The sequence below is a fragment of the Trachinotus anak genome, unplaced genomic scaffold (assembly GCF_046630095.1).
Source record: "Trachinotus anak isolate AG129_WGS33_773 ecotype Australia unplaced genomic scaffold, CSIRO_AGI_Tana_v1 ptg000019l, whole genome shotgun sequence".
Taxonomy (NCBI): domain Eukaryota; kingdom Metazoa; phylum Chordata; class Actinopteri; order Carangiformes; family Carangidae; genus Trachinotus; species Trachinotus anak.
In genome coordinates, this window is record NW_027273870.1 from 1,420,969 (window position 1) to 1,440,155 (window position 19,187).

Sequence of the window (19,187 nt, forward strand, 5' to 3'; positions counted from 1 at the left end):
TCCTGATGACTGAAAACATGGTTTCACTTTTAAAATATCAAGCACACTGAGGCCATGTTAGCTGTTAAACAGCTTGTTTTAATTCCAGCTTCTCATATTCTTTCTTTATGTTATTGTAACTGAATATTTTTGCATTTTGCATTCATTGACTCAACATAATAACAAATGTATAGATGTAACTTTAGGCTTCAGGAGGTTGTCATCCTCTTATTGACCAAAATGATTCAGTGATTAATTGAATAAACAATTTGCTGATTCACCAATAATGAATAATGTCATCTTTCAGTGCCGGCTGAGTTTTGTTAATTTGATAATATCAGTTATCTCTAAAGACTTTGGCCTCTTTGCCATGTTGTTGCTGCACATGCACCATCTGTGTGTTGTGTGTCATTTTTAAGGGCTTCATTAACTGTTTACTGACTTAGTCTGCTTTGACTGAAGCCTTTGCTCTCTCCAGTCTAGATAATGTATGATACCAACAGAGAAAAAGAAAACAGAAATAAATGAAATAAAAGTTAAAGTAATAGCATTTGAAACAAACTGCTAGAATGAATGTGGTGCATCATCAGTATTATGTCCAGTGATTTAATCCAGAAGCTGCTTCAACAGCAGTGAGAGGTCACTCTGAGCCAAATATACAGATTCATCATTTGTGGTTTCACATGATGTTTATTTTGCAGATATATATATATATATATATATAATACAGTGTTTTACTCAGCATTTGCAGGAGAACATTCAAAAGATTTTTGTTGTGGACAGTTTCAGCTTTCAGAAACCATTGTTTCTGTACCACTGAGCTCTGGCAACAACATCATTGGAGTAGTCTCCACCGGTTGTGCTTTCATCTACGTTCTTGGATCTGACGTTTCCGTCCCCCATGTTGTAGGCTGCTATCCCTCCTGCAGGGACACATATGTAAATGAGAACAAAGCAAAACAAAGTGTGAAGGAAGTTGATGTGTACGAGTCGACTGGTTCAGTGAAACAAACCTTTCAGCTGCTCCTCTCTGCTCCAGTTTGGAAATTTATTGCGGATTCGTTCAATAAAATAAACCAAGATCCCAGTTGCTTGGCGGATGTGTTCCTCACTGTCCCATGCACCCTGTGGCGTGTGTCTACCTCCAGTGCTGGTAATATCAACCTACAGATATGAGAATTTAAAAAAAAGAACATTCCTGTTATTGTATTGTAATGTGAGACTCTACAAAGAAGAAGTAAGTAAAACAACAGTAGTTGTCACAACCTGCATCAGTCCCCAGGCTCTACCCCCGTCCCCCCAGCCTCCGTCCAGTGCATTTCCAGCCCTGGACTCTCTAGAGATGATGCCAGCAATGAGAGCTGGATCGATTCCAGTGTCGTTTCCCACTCTGTTGATTATTGACTTGTACCTTCCCATTCTCTCTTGGTCCGTCTTGGCCATGGTGTGTGATGCACTCACACCTTGCAGAAAGAAATCCAACAGAAAACAGGATCATTGCATCAGTGTAATAAATTCATCATGTTGTCTGTAAGTGCCTAGATATAGAAACACTGTAGATTTAGATTGTGAAATGATTATTTTTCTACAATATTTGATCAATCAGCTCCTGTGTTTGTCTACTGCAGTGTTCACCTTCGTATCCCAGCCTGTCCTGCTGAGAAGTTTGCCATGAAGCTCCAGTAGTTTGAATCCTCATAATGTCTCCATAACCTACAGTTGTTTAGTTCATCAGATTATTTTTCCTCTACATACATTCACATTAGAACAAACCATAATGAAGTGATAAGACACACTATTTTTCCCACTACAAACACATTCAGTGAAGATCAAACTGTATAAAACAACTCACTCATTTTCTCCTGTTTCCTGGTCTGATAGTCTTCTTTGAACTGGTGTGTTAGAGCTGTAGCTCTGTGCTCCTCTGTCCTCTCTGTGGTGCCAACATGCAGGAACAACTGTGCTTATATAAGGTTACTATACTTTCAGTTTCACTTTGACCTGCTTATCTTGCTGCTGTTCTTGTTTTTCACCTGCAGAGGGGGTTTTTAAGCAGACCTGCTGGGTACATCACCAGTGAAAAAATACAGCTGATTTACAAGAAACAACCTTCACTTACTGTCACGGGCACAGGACTCTGTCAGATACACTAACAGCCGGATGTCATTCATTTGCTCTGCTCAGTCAGCAGCATAATGTGACAGGCTGTAAACCAGACAGAGCAGTAAATGCAGCTTCTAGAAAGCATGTTGCACGACTTGTGCAAGTCTTCCATTAGGAAACTCCCCCAGCAGGCAACGCAGCAAGTCACCAATGTCATTAGACATTAAGCTGAATTTAGGTTGTGATGTTTGGTGACCAAAATTCAATGTCAGGACAACGTCTGATGCCAACATGAATTTGATATAGAATACTGACGACAGCTGACAAAGATATGTTGTTGGTTTTAAGTTTAACTTCTCTCTCTCTTGTTTTAGGACTGTGCAAATTTGGAAATAATAATAATGCAGACTTTCACTTTCAGTTGCAGTAGTTCACTTTCAAAGTTATATTTCATTGGTGTTGATCTTGGAATTTTTTTGAACTTCAGACCCAAGAAACTCTTTCATTTTCATTATTGTGATGTGTTACAGTGATGTGCAAAAGTTCTAAAGTTCAGCAATGCTGATAGCATGAAGAACATGTAACTTCAAGACTAAACCTTTGCTCTTTTTCAGTGGGCACAGTATAACCTCACATCAGGTCACTTTTTACTGCAGATCAGCGTGTTCAGGCCTCCAGCACGTCAGCTGAAGTTCATGTCCTCATCATGTCCCTCATACTGGATGTGAATATTTTTGGAGGTTATTTGAAAATATTAATAAAGATATTGCTCCTTGATTGTTCCACTTTCTATTGTTGCACCATGCTATCATCCGTCCTACAAACTTACTGGAGTTTTCGTTTTCAGCCAGAACCTTAAGGGGCTGTTTGTGTTGTTGTAAATCACGGAGCCTGGCTTCTCTCTGGCTTCTCTCTGGCTGCTTTTTGAGTCCATCCCTGTTCTTCATCTGCTGCATCTTCCCATGGCACAATGGACTCTACAAAGTTAACAGTCTGTTGAGTGTAGCAGCACAAGTAGTATCAGCAATATGTGAAGAAAAGTGCAGGTTAAGGTGCTAAATTATAGGAAAATGTTGGGGTCTGTTTGTGGTCTGTTGGTTTGTTGCAGAGAGCATATTCGGTCATTTAGCATCTAAATGAATGAAAATGCTTTCAGTAGGAATTATCCTTAGTGCTGAACTTTTTGAACTTCACACCTAAAAGGAGATCACTTAATAATTCACTTTCAGTCTTGAGGTGTGTTATGCTGATGCAGAGTCATAAGTTTATTATCGCTGATAACATGGAGAATGGAGATTTCCTGTGACAGGTAGTGAAACTTTAATGCACCTTTGCTCCTCTCTGCTTTGTGTCACATAGATATGAACACATATCCCACATTATTTCTTATCCTTCTTCTGCTTGAGAACGTTTTCTTTCTGCTATTTATGATGAAAATGTGCTCAGTCATGATAATATTATATATAGCCAAATATTGTCTTTTGTCGAAACCTCACTGACCCTCTTGTGGATCACTCATTACAAACTGTGGTGCAGCCAAACCTTGTTCAAACCCACAGAACTTAACTTTAAATTTTCAGTGACACCCTAAAGTTTGCAAAGATGAATAAGTGATGCTGAATGTGTACAACATGATGCTCATTCAAATATTTCTACTTGGCAGAGCAGTGTTTCCTGTGCCTGTGATTGTTGACCCCTCCCTAATGTGTTGCACCTGTGTCTAGTTGGCTTCCCCCTCCCAGTGTATTTAGTCTGCACGCTCCTCGTCTTTTGTGCTAGTTCATGTTTACTTGTCACAGCAAGTGATCCAGCAATTTTTTTTTTTTTTGTGTGTGTGTTTGCCTTGTGTTTTTGACCAGTTTTTTTCTCTCTCTCTGATTGTGAGTTTGCATTACCCTTTAGATGTGTTTGTCTACTTGGACTGATGCTTGTGTACAGAACCTGTTTTAGAGAGTCTTGCGTCTGAGTCCACACTCTGTGGTTTTAATAACAATAAGCTAAATCAGATGTAAATGCTGCAAATTTACCGTGGATTTACAACAGTATAATAATCTGTTTCATCATAATTATAAAATGCTGTTCATCCCTCAAAGTTATTGTGGTCGATTAACCAATAAAACTAGTCAAGTCCTTCTTCATCGTCATCATCATACTGATTATTGTAGGCTAATGTTTCGTTTTTGATAACATTTTTTTTAATTAATCAAACTTCTCATACTACTCATTTTTGAGCGACAAGGCTGTTCCTGAGCTTCGGTTGAGTCCATGTGGATTTCAGCCAAGAAGGTAACATTACTCTTATCTCACAAAATTAGCATTATCCACTATTGTTTTCCTTATACAGACAGTAAAGCTAACTTTATTATTGTTACTCACCAATTTCCATGTTAAGAAGTCGCTAACTTGTGTTTATTGTAGTGCTGCTATAGAGGTGACTGTACAACAGCAAGGGGGACAGACTGGATGGGAGTGGGGACCTGGAATTACCAAAGTGTCTCTTGCCAGATGTAGAGGTGAGGTGAAAGAGTGTTTTATTCCCAAAGGCAACATTAAAACCACATTGAACACATTTTATTGTACTCCACTGTAGTAATGTCAGTCCTCCTTATTTAGTAATATAGAAAAGGAAAGGACACTCATCACAGTTCAGAGAAAAATAATGTTTTTAATTTTTTTTCAACACCAAAGTAATACAGTGAGAATAGTCTAGTGCAATTTTCCAAAATCATAACAAGCAAAGGCTTTGAAAAGGAGTAATGTTAAAGGCCACAGTGGAACTTATTGAATCTATAGAAGCATATTGCATTAGGACATTATGGCAGCTTCAGGATTTAAAAGCCACCATTGCTTTTGTACCATTGAGCTCTTGCAACGATATCATTAGCGTAGTCTCCATTTGTGGTTTTGGAGTCCACATCTTTACCAGGCCCAATGTTCCCATCTCCTGCATTGTAGGCCGCTATCCCTCCTGAGGAGACAAACATAAATTAGAGCAAGGTGTGAAAGAGGCTTTGTCGTGAAACTTTAGCTGGTGAGTAAAACAAACCTTTCAGCTGCTCCTCCTTGCTCCACTGGGGATATTTTTGCCTTATGCGTGTGATGAAACGAATCAGGATGTCGGTGGCTTGGCAGAGGTGTTCCTCACTGTCCCATGAGCCTTTTGGAGTGTGTCCACCTCCCTTTGGATTAACGTCAATCTGTGGAAATATTGGAGTTCAGATTGAAACCACTGCTACTGTAGTCGAACACGAAGATGTGACTGAGAGAGAGAGAGAGAGAGATATAGTAAAACGGTGAATTATAACCTGCATCAGCCCAAAGGTGTTATATTTTTGTCTCTTTTCGTCCCAGCAGCCCCAGCCTCCTGACAGCGTCTTTCCAGCCCTGCAGGATCTGGAGATCATGGCAGCGATGAGAGCTGGATCAACTCCTTTCTTACCAGCCGCATTTTTGATGACGGATTTGTAGTTGTTCATTTCTATCAGATCAGTCTCTGCCATGGCATGTGACGCCCTCGCACCTTTTGAAAGTAAGTAAGGAAAGAACAGGAGTTTGGCTTCAGTGCAGCCTTCTCCAAATCAACCACCTGATATCGTTACACAGCAGGCGCAGATAAATGTTTTACCTGAGAAATCCAGATAGTCCTGCTGAGCTGTTTGCATTGAAGCTCCAGTAGTTTCCACCTTCATGATGTCTCCGTATTCTACAAATAGTCAGTTTATTTGATTATTTTTTCATCAACACACCTGCACATCAACATGAGCTCTTCACATGAGGACCTGAAGGTGTTTCACATCATCCAAAAAACACTCGCTTACTGGAAGCAGATGTCGGCGATCCTTCACTTGTGTCCTTGGCTGGAAATATACCAAAACATCATGTTGAAAAGCGCTGAAATGATTCTCTTAATATTGTTCAATGCATTATAACCATTAGGCAACAAGTAAATGTTCAAAAGTAAAACTGACTGACAAGTGATAAGAAGAAGCCTGAGGCGGAACCAATTATTACTGACTGATAAAACTGACTGAAACTATGTCAGAAACTTTCCCACAGTACCTGTCAGCAGACCATCCTTCCAAAAATGAATGAAGATTAAAATAACAACATTTAAAACAAACTGCTAGGGTTAATGTGGTGTGGTATATCTGATTTCAAACTGAAACAGAGAGCAGCTCTCACCAAAACTGAAAGTAAGTTTCTCAGAGTCATAAACTTTCCTACAGTTCATGTCCTGTGTCCATTCATTTCCTGTTTGTTTATCCGGTGCAGGGTCATTGCCAGCTTATATTTTAAGACTATTGTGTTTTAAACAAGCAGAACACAGGTCTTAGTTTAATACACAAGAAAGGAGGCCACACTTTAAAGAGACTTGTGCTGAGTATTTGTGATCATATGCAGGTGGAATTCAAAGATCCCCACAGGATGTTTAAGAAGTATAAAAATACAGTGTTTTACTTTGCATCTGATGGTTGTTGTTTTTTTTTTCAAATCACTCAATTACCTCATGATAAATTCTAAAAAGTTACACCTGAACCTCTCCCTTATTGCACAATCTGAAATCTATGAATATGATAATGTTATTCATTTCGTTAAATTAATCCTTAAATAAAAATTCTGCACATACACCCTTCAGTGAGCAGTGACCAGAACACATTTTGTGTGGAGGACCGCAGACACACCCACCGAAGCGCTCTCTCAGGTCGTTGCAGCCGATCTCCCGCAGCGCCTGCAGAACCACCTCTATGACTCCGGACTCCGTGAAAGTTGAAATCAGAACATCTGCGATTTCCACCCGAGGTTTGTCCACCAGAGCTGCGCGTCTCACCCGCGGCTCCTCCTCCCGGGCCAGGATCGCGTAGCCGAACATCTGCAGCTGCGGGTCCGCCAGGTCCTCCAGCGTGTGGAGCAGAGCGACTCGAACGGGCTTCATGTCCGCCCCCTGCTCTCCGGACTCCGGCCTTGTTCCGCTGTGGTGGTGCGGTCTCACCAGATCACCCACGACTGTGAGCGGGAGTGACCACGCAGACCACTCAAAATAACGGAGGCAGAGACTCCAGCCGACCCAAGGCAAAACTGAACCCCTCCCTTCCTTCCTTCCTTCCTTCCTTCCTCCCTCCCTCCCTCCCTCCAATAAGACTTTGTGTGCATCTCTGTGTATATCCCTCCCACTGTGTGACTGAGATGCTCAGTCTTTATTGTTCCGACTCCTGAGGCTTGCAGCGAGAAATGTTAAGCATGTTGGGGGGAGATAGGTGCCATGACTTTTAGTGCAGCCATATGTAACAGCTGATTTTATATGATTTCTTTTTTTTGATGATTGGTTTTTTTCCATGAAAAAAAATGAGCAAAAATTGACAAAACATGATGAATCAACATGAATATCTAAAAAAGAAAAAACAACTATAACCTACAACTGAAACCTGGTGAGGGGCTTCCCCTCACTTGTGCCTCCTCTACATGAAATGGTGACAGTATCGCCACCATGCAGTTAGATCACATAACAAATATTGCAAAATGTTTTGGCTTCATTGCAAACAAATTTGGCTCAACTGTACAGACCAGACTGTGAACACACTGCCCAGTTTCATGCAATGTCCCCACGAGGAGGTGATATGATAATAAAAAAATATCCTGATGACTGAAAACATGGTTTCACTTTTAAACTATCAAGCACACTGAGGCCATGTTAGCTGTTAAACAGCTTGTTTTAATTCCAGCTTCTCATATTCTTTCTTTATGTTATTGTAACTGAATATTTTTGCATTTTGCATTCATTGACTCAACATAATAACAAATGTATAGATGTAACTTTAGGCTTCAGGAGGTTGTCATCCTCTTATTGACCAAAATGATTCAGTGATTAATTGAATAAACAATTTGCTGATTCACCAATAATGAATAATGTCATCTTTCAGTGCCGGCTGAGTTTTGTCAATTTGATAATATCAGTTATCTCTAAAGACTTTGGCCTCTTTGCCATGTTGTTGCTGCACATGCACCATCTGTGTGTTGTGTGTCATTTTTAAGGGCTTCATTAACTCTGTTTATTGACTTAGTCTGCTTTGACTGAAGCCTTTGCTCTCTCCAGACCTATAATCATCAATGTTCATGACTGGCTGAGTGATAGAGTTGAGTGATCATGGTCCTACCGTTTGTCAGCCAAATGCCACATGACTGAGTTGCCCATTGGCTGTTGCTCTTTCAAAATAAATTGCTGCAAACAGTTACTATTAGGGGCCATCTACAGCCTGCAGTGACACCTGAGTGCATTTCTGGCATCTTTAGACAAACCTTGGCTACTTGGAAGAGAGTCGCCAGTAATGCTCTCTGACATCTACTCCATTCAGTGAGTCCTTGCTTATCTTGCTGCTGTTCTTGTTTTGGTTTGGTTTTTTTATTTGTGTGCAGAGGGGTTTTTTAAGCAGACCTGCTGGGTAGTTCAGTGAAAAAATACAGCTGATTTACAAGAAACAACCTTCAGTTACTGTAACAGGCACAGGACTCAGGACAGGCTGTAAACCAGACAGGGCAGAGAACATGAGAGAACATGTTGCATGACCTGTGCAAGTCTTCCATTAGGAAACTCCCCCAGCAGGCAACACAGCAGGTCACCAATGTTATTGGATGAATGTTTGGTTGGATGTAGGTTGTGACATTGGGTGACCAAAATTCAATATCAGGACGACATCTAATGCCGGCAGACGCAGAGAGCATATTCAGTCATTTAGCATCAGCATTATTTGTGGTAATTTTATACACTTTCAGTATGAGTTACATTTCATTACAGTTGAACTTTTTTGAACCCCCGACCCAAGAATCTTTGATCTTTCTTTTTCATTATTGTGATGTGCTGCAATGATGCACTGTCCAAAGTTGAGCTATATAATTTGATTTAACTGCAGATCTGTATGATAACTGCTCCAGCATGTCAGGTGAGGTTGATTTATTATGTCCCTCATACTGGTTGAGAATATTTTTAGAGGTTATTTGATAATATTAATAAAGATATTGCTGAAAAAAGTACACCATGCACCATGTTATCATATACAAGCAAATGTTACTGCCATCCAGCCTACGAACAGCCTGGCCCCTCTCTGGCTGCTTGTCTATTGTGTTTTTGAGTCTATTCCTGTCGTTCATCAGCTGCAACTTCCCCTGGTACAATGAACTCTACAGAGTAAACAGTCTGTTGAGTGTAGCAGCACAGGTCAGGTCATTTAGTGTCAGCAGTGTGTGAGGAAATGTGGGTCAGGTTAAGGTGCTAAAATGTGGGTAAATGGGAGCCTGATAGCCGAATGGTTAGGGCCCGTACCGTATGAGCACATGTGCTCTGAGCAGGTGAGTCCCCGGTTCGACTCCCAGCCGGCTGGACTCCTCGCTCTTTGTCATTCCCCCTCTCTGTCCCCTTATTTCCTGCCTCTCTACAGTGTCCTGTCTAATAAAGGCATAAAATGCCCCAAAAAATATCAGGAAATGTTGGGGTCCGTCTAAAGGGTTGTTGTAACGGTGATCTAGGATCAATGGAACTGCAAATCTAAATGCGACTTCAGCTGTCCAATCAAACTCTGGCATCCCCATATCTGGCTCCTTGGACATCTACATTAGGACTGAAACAATGAATTATCTGGTTGATGGTTCAGAAAATTAATTGACATCTTTTTATATACTCTTACTCATTGAAAACTTTTTTCTTGCAATGTCATGTTGTTGCTGCACATGCACATATGCATGTGATCGTGTGTGTCTTTTTTAAAGGCTCTTTGCCTTTGCTCTTTTGTCTCTGTGAGATTCATTAAATTATCCATGAGGCATCCTGCACACATTTAAACCCTACTTGTACAGAGTTTAATGCTTTCAGATTTCAGTCAGTGATCAGTTGTAAAATGCCTTTATAGGATGAGCAACTTAGCAATTAACAAGAGAGACATTTTACCCTGTGAAATGAGGAAAAGTTGGGGGCTGGAGTCAGGTTAGACTTCTGTGAATGTAATTTAAATAAACAACGTAAATCATTTCAAGATACAAAGTTTGCCTTGTAAAGTTAATGTTGTGGTAAAGCATTTGCTGCTCAGTTTGAATCAACATCAAAATTGCATTGCAAAATGTACCTGGCAATGAATCCTGTTGATAAACGACCTGATGCAAATGAACAAGACAGGTAATAGAAACAATGGTATTTATTACAGTTGACCAGCCTCTTTATTGTTCTGTTTTTGAGGAACCCGTTTCCTGTAAAATCATAAGAGGAGAAATAAGATAATTGTGAAATAAGATTTTGATTTTTTTTTTTTTTTCAGTCCTGCCTGCTTGGGCCTTGGAACAAAGTTCTTCTTACCCTAACAATGCTTACATGAATAAATTCCACATATTAAACAGCTGGTGAATCAAGATGGTTCACCCTACATGACATCCTAAGTATTTTTGTATCTTTGATGTATACTGGCTCTAAACTCATTTTAGTCCTAAGGCCCCTTCAGGAGGCCAATAACCTGACTGAGCTCTGAAGTGCTGAGTCTAACTATTAAACCTTTGGTGCCCCACATGTGAGGAAACCAGAGAGATCCGCTTGGTCGACCAGATTTTAATTAATCCTGCACTGGAATAGGTGGATCTGAACTGAGTCATCTATATTAAAATGATAAACTAGTTCAGAGTCTGGAGGATTAACTCAAGATCCATTTCATACAGTGAAACTATTTTAAAAAATTGATAAAAGTAAACAGTTATCATACCCTGAAGAGCCATTAATGCTATGTAAAAGCCCAAACTCGCAGTGAGGGTTCTGTCATTCCCTGAAGTGTTCCCAGCTTCTTATTTCTGAAAAGAAGGCGTCTCCAGGGCAGGAGGTGTAGTTCACCGCTTGCCTGTGACCGTGGATGGTGAAGTTTGCAACCAGTCCTCCTCCATCTACTGCACATCGCACCAGACGATGGCGCAACAGGTCCATGGCATGACGAGAGGGCAGGGAAGCGGTGTAGTTACCAATGATTGAGACGCCATACCCAATGTTATTGTGCCCCCTGGTGTGTCTGCCGAGCTGGTTCCAACCTCTGCCCTCATAGACGTATCCATCAGAGCCGACCACAAAACTGAGGGGAATGACAGTACATGGTAGATGAATGCAATGTACTGTAACTGTTCTGAAGAAAGCTTAACAAAGGTTGTGCAAAAAATGGAGGGTGGGGTTAAGAGACAAATAGTGCAAATATTCAGAATTAATGGCAAATTAATTTTAAAGTATCATACATTTTCAACAGTATGTGCTTATGTGCATTAAAGACAATTAATCAGCAGCATTCTTACAAACAGTCTTATAAACATTAACTGGAAATGAATCAGTTTGTCATTTTGGAAAATATGTTTTATGAATTAGATCAGAGCCAAGCTGTTTTCAGTTTTTATGCTAAGCTAGGTTAATTTTCTCCTATCTCCACATCCAATCAGAATGCAGTGACACGATCAATCTTCTCATCTAAGTCGCAGCAAGAAAGCAGACAAATGTGTTTCCCAAAGTAAGACCGTTACACGCCAGGTACCTGTATCCTATGTCACTCCAACCACGGTCTTCCTGGTGGAAACGCTGCATGGCTCTCATGTCCTGAGAGCACTTTGGGAAGGATAAACAGGGCGAGGATGGTTCATAGGTGTGGTGAACATACAGAAACCGGAGGGGCAGAGACAGGGGGATAGGTGTACCCTGATAGGCTTTTGCCCCCCACTGACAGCGAGGGATGATTTGAGGGCAGTCTGAGGAGAGGAGGAGAAAGGATGCAGGTTAGGATACACTACAGATTTTGAGATGTTATAGTCAACCAGTCAAGAAAAGAGTGTAAAGCCACGAACTGCTTTATTATTGTAGTGTTTTTCCACTGCATGGGACTTTCTCAGTTCAAGTCGACCCGACTCTACTTGCTTTTGGTTCCAGGTTTTTCTTTTTCCACTGCAGATCTAATACCACCTCAGTGTGGTTTGTGAAAGTTTGGGAAATACTACATCAGAGTTCAGACAACAAGACGACTCTGGTTGCTCAAAGGTGACGCGAGAGGATACGCTAACCTAGCACATGTGTTTAGAGTCACAGTCACTATGTACAAACAGTCAAGTGAGGATGATGATCATGATGATGATGAATAAAACATTCAGGTTGCTGACCATAAAAACAAAACAGTGAGTTCTAAGATGCTAAAATGCTCTGTGTTGAGTGGAACTGCAGCTTCTGGTGATAAATCTCCGTCTGACTCATTATGGATGAATCTACAAGTCATTCAGTAAAAACAGTGCAGCTGTAAAGGGAAACTTAACGACCCTTTGAAACGTGTTTTTGCTGACCTCTGGTGGTTTAACTTCTCGCCCTGCTGCAGTGATGTAGACGTGTACTCCTGGGTGTTTCAGGACACTCTGCTGTTACCTTTTCTGCCTGTTGTGAAGTTAGTTTTTAAGGGATTGTTATCAAAAATATTTGTTTATGTGATGTTAAAAAAGGAAAAAAATGGCAAATTTAGAGTTAAACTCTCTAAGTTTGATATTGTATCAGACTCATAAAACAGTATTGGTTTGGCTTTCACCAGAATACAGACAATGACAAAACAGTCCTTTATAATAAGAAATATTTTACACAGGATTCTTTCTTTAACCACCCCAAGGCTAAGAAGTCAACTAATTCGATTAGTTGGTTGACACAATATTATTTAGCAATAAATTTGATTAATTAATTAATTAATTTTGATCAAATCCACTGGCTCCAGGCTTTTGAATATGGATATAACCTGTTTTTTTTTTTCACAATTTGCTAACCATGGTGCAGCCCTACCTTGAATCCAAGTATATTTTTTTCATCACTTCATAGCTCACCCCAGTACTTGTGCACAAATACCCGCAGTCCATCCTGCACCGCCTTCCCCACTCCAGTGTCAAATGCAATCCATTCTGTCTTCTCCAACTTCCAGACCAATGCTAGTGTCTCCATCACCTGGCTGTGAAGATCAAGTGGCTCCAGAACGGATCTGGAGAGCTCCCTTCGCCTTGGGCTAATATGGCTCGTCACAGCATCAAGACCCTGCCCCTCATGCAAAACAAAACTATAGTATCCTTTCAAAATCTCACTGAGGGCCGGCGGCTGTTCAGATTCACTCAGGTTGCTGAGGTCCGTGCCCAGTATAGCTCCATCCATGCCCCCATTAATGACAGCATCAGTGGCCAGAGTGGCAGGCCGAGACAGCTTGAACATCTTGGGGTGGTCCACGCTGTCCCAGCACCCGTTAGGCCCCAGGCGAAGAGATGCTGGGAAGTCCTGGAGGCTGAGGAAGGACAAGCCCAGCGTCCTGCCTAAGGTGAGAGGGAAGATTCCAGTAGCTGGTGCCCCCTCCATCTTTGCCTTCAGTCCTAATTCGATTCCTAGCAGTAAGGGTGCAAGGGCTACCGTGGTGCCATCTGGAGCGAGAATCACCCCTCTTTCCTCTCCATGGTCTGTCACAATGTGGTGGATAGCCTTGTCAAAAAAGCTGAAGGACGAAGCATTGAGAATGGCTGTCTCCAGGACCTCAGCATCAGTGAGATTATATGACGCACCCAAGAAATGGATTGTCATCGCATCGTCATGGCCGGCGGTCCTGCGCAGGGCCCTGAGCAGAGCCAGGGGGGACAGACCAGGGTTGGAGTCTTCAACCTGCTGCACAGCTCGGATGAAGCTGTCCATGTTACGCAGGTGGACACCTGATAATAATAAAAGAAGTGAAGGAGGAAAATGGAAATGTCTGATGAATTAATGTGTATAACATAACCAGCAACTTCTCTCTCCTATATGTTTTTATCTCTTTGATATTATATCATATTATATCTATCAATGGGGGTGGATGTAGGAGTTTGGTAATATCTCTTGATAATATCTGTATGTGTGAAAAGTTTATTTATATTCATAAAATTCAGTATTTTTATAATAATAAGATAGTGAGCAGTTTCTTTACTTCACAAAATATTCCTCATCAGCCGACCAAAAGGAAACTATTTGCCTAATGAAGAATTAACTGATGATAATGTTAACAAAACAAGAAAATTTACATATTTTTTAATAGCTGAACTTACCTGTCGGTCTGCTGCTGACAGAAAAGAAGCAGAATAAAGCCAGAACAAAAATCGATAGTCCAGATAAAGTCATGTCCTTAGTCATCTCCTAATAGCTGTATCCAAAAAAAAAAAAAAAAGGAGAACGCAGACTTTGGGCTTTACCTCAAAGTATGAAGGAGTCTCTACAATAATCCTTATCTCCAGAAATGGAAACTGAATAGCACAGTTGTGCTCCTCACAACTTCTGAGAGGAACCTGCGTAGGTGTATTTGTTTATTGGTGTACGTGAATGACTGCGGTGTTGTGACCCAGTCGGGGAGAGTACTCTTTGTACACTGGCGGCTCCAAATATTGATTTAACCTACAGTACTTTAAAGTGTGTCACAAGTAAAACAAAGTCTGGGGTGCCGAGTAAGGTTTATTACAAATAACTGCTTTTTCCAGTCATATGATCCTCATATGTTACACAGCGTTGTGCAGAATCATAATGCAGCGTGCAATTTGTTAAACAACTGAAATGGAAGATAAAACAGATTTATAGTTAATATTTACCATCTCATGTGATGTGTGCATATGTTTGTGTGCTCAGGAAACATTTCAATCACTAGTGATAAACTATATGTGAGCTTTTAATGCAGGTAATTACAGACAACCAGAACTGTTCTGATTTGAAGGAGATATTGAAGCTGGGATGACAAAACTGGTGTTAAAACTGTCACCAATGGGCTACATGAACATGTAGTCATAATAACCTATCACAAGAAAATATCCCTTTCTTAGTAATTTCATGCCCTTAAAGAAGTTTGATAAAGAAGAATGATAAATACATGTAAGTGCAGATTTGATATTGTAAGTCAAAAAGTCAAAATATATCTCACTGTTGACCTTTAGTCAGAATTAAAACTACTACATTACAATCATGAAATAAGTCCAAGTTGAACAGATGGAAAAGTAAAATAAATAAATAAAGTTTAGTCAGATTAGTCACTGTTCAAGTCATAGTTTTTATTTTTTAACATGGTTATGTTTTATGTTTGAGCAGTGCTGTCATGTGACACAGTGACGTGCACAGTCGGAACAGGAAGTAGCTCGACCAACAACAAAAGCAGGTGTAGTAAGCGTGGACGTGCTGGAGTAAGTGATCATTCAAATCACAATGGAGACTCGCTTTACCAGAGGCAAGTCTGCTGTTCTGGAGCGGCCCCTGAGCCGCCCGAAGACCGAGCTGAGTGTGGGCGCCTTCGCCCTGCTGTTCTCCGAGGTGGTGCAGTACTGCCAGAGCCGAGTGTACTCGGTGTCCGAGCTGCAGGCTCGTCTGGCCGGGCTGGGTCAGCGGGTCGGGGGCAGCCTGCTGGACGTCCTGGTCCTGAGAGAGAAGAGCGGCAAGAGGGAGACCAAGGTCCTAAACATACTGCTGTTTATCAAGGTGTGTGTGTGTGTGTGTGTGTGTGTGTGTGTGTGTGTGTGTGTGTGTGTGTGTGTGTGTGTGTGTCTGGGCCAGACCAGTGAGCTGCGGCTGTAAAGTAACTAAGTACATTTACTCCAATACTACTGATTAAAAGAGCTTGTACTTTACCTGAGTAATTCCAGTTTGAGTTACTTTATCCATCCACTGCACAAAGGAAATGTTGTACTTTTCACTACATTTATTTTACAGTTTTAGTTATTAGCTACTTTGCAGATTCAGATTATTAATAAAAAATAGAATTTAAAAAAACCTTGATATATTTTGTACATAAGGCTGCCCAGTAGTGTATAAGGTAGTTTCAATTAGTCTCTTCTTAACCAGCTACAAGATGTAAATGATGCTTACACATTAATACATCAATAAACTCAAATTAAGATTGTACATTAAAAACATATGATAGTTATAATATAGCCTCCAACACAAAACTCTATTTGGGCCATGACGTCTTGTTGCCATTTTTTCATAATTCAAATAAAATCCTCGTCTTACCAAGTAATTTGGGCCTTATTATATTGTATATATTGGAAGTTAAGTAGTTACATGATCATAAGCAGAAATTCCTCATTTTGTCTGGTTCTCACTCTCATTTCTAAAAAGTTCTGGGAACAACACTGAATTCTCATGTTGAGTTTTTTAGTTTCAGCTAGATTTTTTTTTTTACTTTTTTCAAATTTTATTATTTTAAGAAAAAAGACTTTTAGGACTCAATAACTAAGTAATAATTCTTTTGAAAGATGAAGAGGTTTTTGCAGCGCATCATATAAAATTGTTCAAATCAGCTGCACTTTCATCAGCTAAATTCTGCGTACATGTACGTAAGTATGTATTTCCGTACATACGTACGTTAAAAACTTCAGGACTTTTACATGTAATGGAGTAGTTTCACACTGTGGTATTGATGCTTTGTGGCATCTTTACTGATATCTGAATATGTCTGACCTGAATCACACTGGCTGTAAAAAGGCATAAGAACAGATAAGAGAAGGAAAACATACGTGAGAGCAGAGGTCAGAATCAGCTTTATCAGCCAAATATGTTTACACATACAAGGAATGGACATGTGAGACTTTGAATAGTAGCAAAAACACCAACAGATCCAGGCCACAGTATTTAGTGCTATAAGATAAAACTGATTCCTGCAGGCAAATGTGTTCACTGAACATCTGCATCCTGCCTGTTTATGCAGGAAAGCCATGTTACTGGGGCTCAGCCTCAAGCTTGTGCATCAATTCGTCCTCTCCGGCTCTGTTTTTACCAAAAGTGGCATTTTATGTTTTATTCTTGAGGAACATTATGGAGCCAGAGCAGATCAATTACATTGTGATGTATTATGCATTTCAGCATCACCAATGTTTTTTATTATTGTTATTTTCTATTATCATTGCACTAATTAACTAAGTAAAAAAAAAAACACATCTGCTGCCGGCTGCAGGTTTGAGGTGTTTTGTGTTGCTCTGCACCTTTCAGGCGACAGCATGATTTCCTGGAGAGACGTCATTCCATTTGTTGAGCTGTTGTCGTCATGCATCACTGTGATCGACACAGCTGCTTCAGAGCTATGAGACCAGGGATGTGGCTGGCTAAGACTTATATACCCTGCGATTTATATTCACCTCACCCAACCCTGTTGTGCTTTGCGGCGATGCACTTACATGAACCAAAATAACAGGTGTGAGGTCCAGTCAGTGAAACACAATTAATAAACAGGTGTGTTCTCACACACTGGAATATTGGGAACTCTATGAAACACACACTCATTACGTTTTAAATGTAGTGTTAGGTGGTGAAATCCAAATGTGAACCTCCACTTACATGCTCCTCAGTCCTTTGCTTTGTACCCCGCAGGTATCTGTGTGGAGAGCCTTGTTTGGCAAGGAGGCAGACAAGCTGGAGCAGGCCAACGACGACGACAAGACCTACTACATCATCGAGAAAGAGCCCCTCGTCAACACGTACATCTCTGTTCCCAAAGAGAACAGCACCTTGAACTGTGCAGCCTTCACCGGGGGGATCATAGAGGCCGTCCTCACCCACAGTGGCTTCCCTGCAAAGGTCACCGTCCACTGGCACAAGGGCACCACACTCATGATCAAGTTTGACGAGGCGGTGATCGCCAGAGACAAGACGCTGGAGGGCAGATAGAGGAGAGATTGGACGGGAGATTGAGATTGAGTGTGTGGGTGGAGGTATGATGTTAATTTAACTGCTGGAATGTCTCGATCGCTGCACAGTGAAAACAGTGAAAACAGATTCACTTATTCAAGAGAACTTAATCTGCAATTAACAAATATTTAGATTATTGGTTAATGTTCAGAATTTTTTCTTGATTAATCGATTGATTGTTTGATGTATAAAATATCAGAAAATTGTGAAAAAATGGCCATTAGCATTTCCCAGGATGCAAGTTGACATATTCAAATAGCTTGTTTTTTGTCCAATCAACATTTTGAATTTACTTTACTTTTAAAGACATAACAAAGATAGAAAAACAAGCTGGAGTCTTCTGTCAGCCTTTGTTATTTTTACTTTAAATATTAGTTGATCACTTATCAGAATTCTTGTTGATCAGCTTTCTATCATCAACTAATCTATTTATTGATGTTTCAGCTTTGAATGTATTGAATGTATCTGTTACTCTGACATATTTATTGATTATTGATTCCACCCCTTTAGAGAGATGTAAACATTACACCAAAATGTCTGTTCATTTGTGTGACTACTGGTTAATCATGTGCTGTGTATGAGGTTTATTTTTTCATACCACATTACGCTGACACCACACATTTCCAAACCAAACAGCTGATGGAAAAATCTACATTTCCTCATCTAAACTATTAGTCAGATTCAGTCTATCGACAGACCTGATGGGACTGTAGCTGTATCCTTCATCTCTGTGTCTGCAAAGGGTTTGTATTGTGGGATCAACACAACACTGTAACACAGCAACAGGGATGTGGATAAAAGGAGGGGCTGCTTTACTTGTGCCACATATAAAGCCTGTTACTAAATGGCATGTGTGTTTATGCAAAACAATGTTTATACTTGTATATGTTCTGATATGAACATGAAGTTTAAATAAATACATGAAGGGTTGTTTTGGATGAAGATCTTTATGATGTTAAATAATGAAGAAATGATGGTTGTTTTGCGACACGTGTTACTGGAACTAGACAATAAAGTGTTGGGAAAGTAGGGAGGGAAGATGAGTCATTCGCCAGAGACTTCCCACTCTGCTCGTGTTTCAGAGGACCACAAGGTACTGAATTCAGTAGATAATGACATTTGACAGTCTTACACAACTGTTCTCAGTTTGTCCTGATCAAAATGTGATTGTACTAATGAAACTTCACACAGTTCTGCAAAATAGAAGCAACCTTACAATGAAATATAATTCAGCATAACAAAAGGAAAACGGCTGTAAATGATGTTATGTGGGCAGGGCTGGATTACAAACAGTGCACAGGAGGCCTCTGCTTGCTCTGGGCCTGGTGATGAAGTAATTATACATAGAAAACCTTGGGCAAGCTTCTATTACTCAATTATAGGATGAAGGAAACCTACAATCACTTCC

At 40.4% G+C, this 19,187-nt stretch overlaps 4 protein-coding genes and 1 long non-coding RNA gene across 12 annotated transcripts; 2 read left to right on the forward strand and 3 right to left on the reverse strand.

Annotated features, from left to right (window-relative positions):
- Positions 1-658: 658 nt before the first annotated feature.
- LOC139637166 (lysozyme g-like) lies at positions 659-1,987 on the reverse strand. 2 transcript variants are annotated; one of them, XM_071505759.1, is made up of 5 exons: positions 1,832-1,987; positions 1,615-1,692; positions 1,246-1,442; positions 993-1,143; positions 665-902 (listed from the first exon to the last, which is right to left on the reverse strand). In XM_071505759.1, exons 1-5 carry the CDS (start codon positions 1,833-1,835, stop codon positions 772-774), a joined length of 561 nt encoding a protein of 186 aa, XP_071361860.1. In that variant the 5' UTR covers positions 1,836-1,987; the 3' UTR covers positions 665-771. The 2 variants fall into 2 exon arrangements, with proteins under 2 accessions (XP_071361861.1, XP_071361860.1); XM_071505760.1 differs by lacking the exon at positions 1,832-1,987 and having other exon boundaries at positions 659-902; positions 1,615-1,691.
- A 1,840-nt stretch (positions 1,988-3,827) lies between these two features.
- LOC139636226 (uncharacterized) lies at positions 3,828-7,768 on the forward strand. Of its 5 annotated transcripts, none has more exons than XR_011694367.1 (5): positions 3,828-3,962; positions 4,315-4,368; positions 4,501-4,595; positions 5,437-5,611; positions 6,719-7,768. It is a non-coding gene; the product is annotated as an uncharacterized lncRNA (long non-coding RNA). The 5 variants fall into 5 exon arrangements; XR_011694368.1 differs by having other exon boundaries at positions 3,832-3,962; positions 4,322-4,368; positions 5,434-5,611; XR_011694365.1 differs by having other exon boundaries at positions 3,832-3,962; positions 4,322-4,368.
- LOC139636224 (lysozyme g-like) lies at positions 4,728-7,015 on the reverse strand. The gene is made up of 6 exons (XM_071504066.1): positions 6,769-7,015; positions 5,901-5,939; positions 5,708-5,785; positions 5,388-5,602; positions 5,129-5,279; positions 4,728-5,050 (listed from the first exon to the last, which is right to left on the reverse strand). Exons 1-6 carry the CDS (start codon positions 7,013-7,015, stop codon positions 4,914-4,916), a joined length of 867 nt encoding a protein of 288 aa, XP_071360167.1. The 3' UTR covers positions 4,728-4,913.
- Positions 7,769-10,244: 2,476 nt separating the features above from the next.
- On the reverse strand, positions 10,245-14,442 carry LOC139636223 (N-acetylmuramoyl-L-alanine amidase-like). Of its 2 annotated transcripts, XR_011694364.1 has the most exons (5): positions 14,167-14,442; positions 12,937-13,797; positions 11,622-11,832; positions 10,818-11,174; positions 10,245-10,314 (listed from the first exon to the last, which is right to left on the reverse strand). XR_011694364.1 is itself a non-coding variant. In XM_071504065.1 (4 exons), exons 1-4 carry the CDS (start codon positions 14,249-14,251, stop codon positions 10,871-10,873), a joined length of 1,461 nt encoding a protein of 486 aa, XP_071360166.1. In that variant the 5' UTR covers positions 14,252-14,442; the 3' UTR covers positions 10,359-10,870. The 2 variants fall into 2 exon arrangements, 1 of the variants encoding a protein (XP_071360166.1); XM_071504065.1 differs by lacking the exon at positions 10,245-10,314 and having other exon boundaries at positions 10,359-11,174.
- A 762-nt stretch (positions 14,443-15,204) lies between these two features.
- On the forward strand, positions 15,205-18,765 carry trappc5 (trafficking protein particle complex subunit 5). 2 transcript variants are annotated; one of them, XM_071504068.1, is made up of 2 exons: positions 15,205-15,547; positions 17,462-18,765. In XM_071504068.1, the coding sequence occupies exons 1-2, from the start codon at positions 15,305-15,307 to the stop codon at positions 17,756-17,758; spliced, it is 540 nt and encodes a 179-aa protein (XP_071360169.1). In that variant the 5' UTR covers positions 15,205-15,304; the 3' UTR covers positions 17,759-18,765. The 2 variants fall into 2 exon arrangements, with proteins under 2 accessions (XP_071360169.1, XP_071360168.1); XM_071504067.1 differs by having other exon boundaries at positions 15,206-15,574.
- Positions 18,766-19,187: the final 422 nt, after the last annotated feature.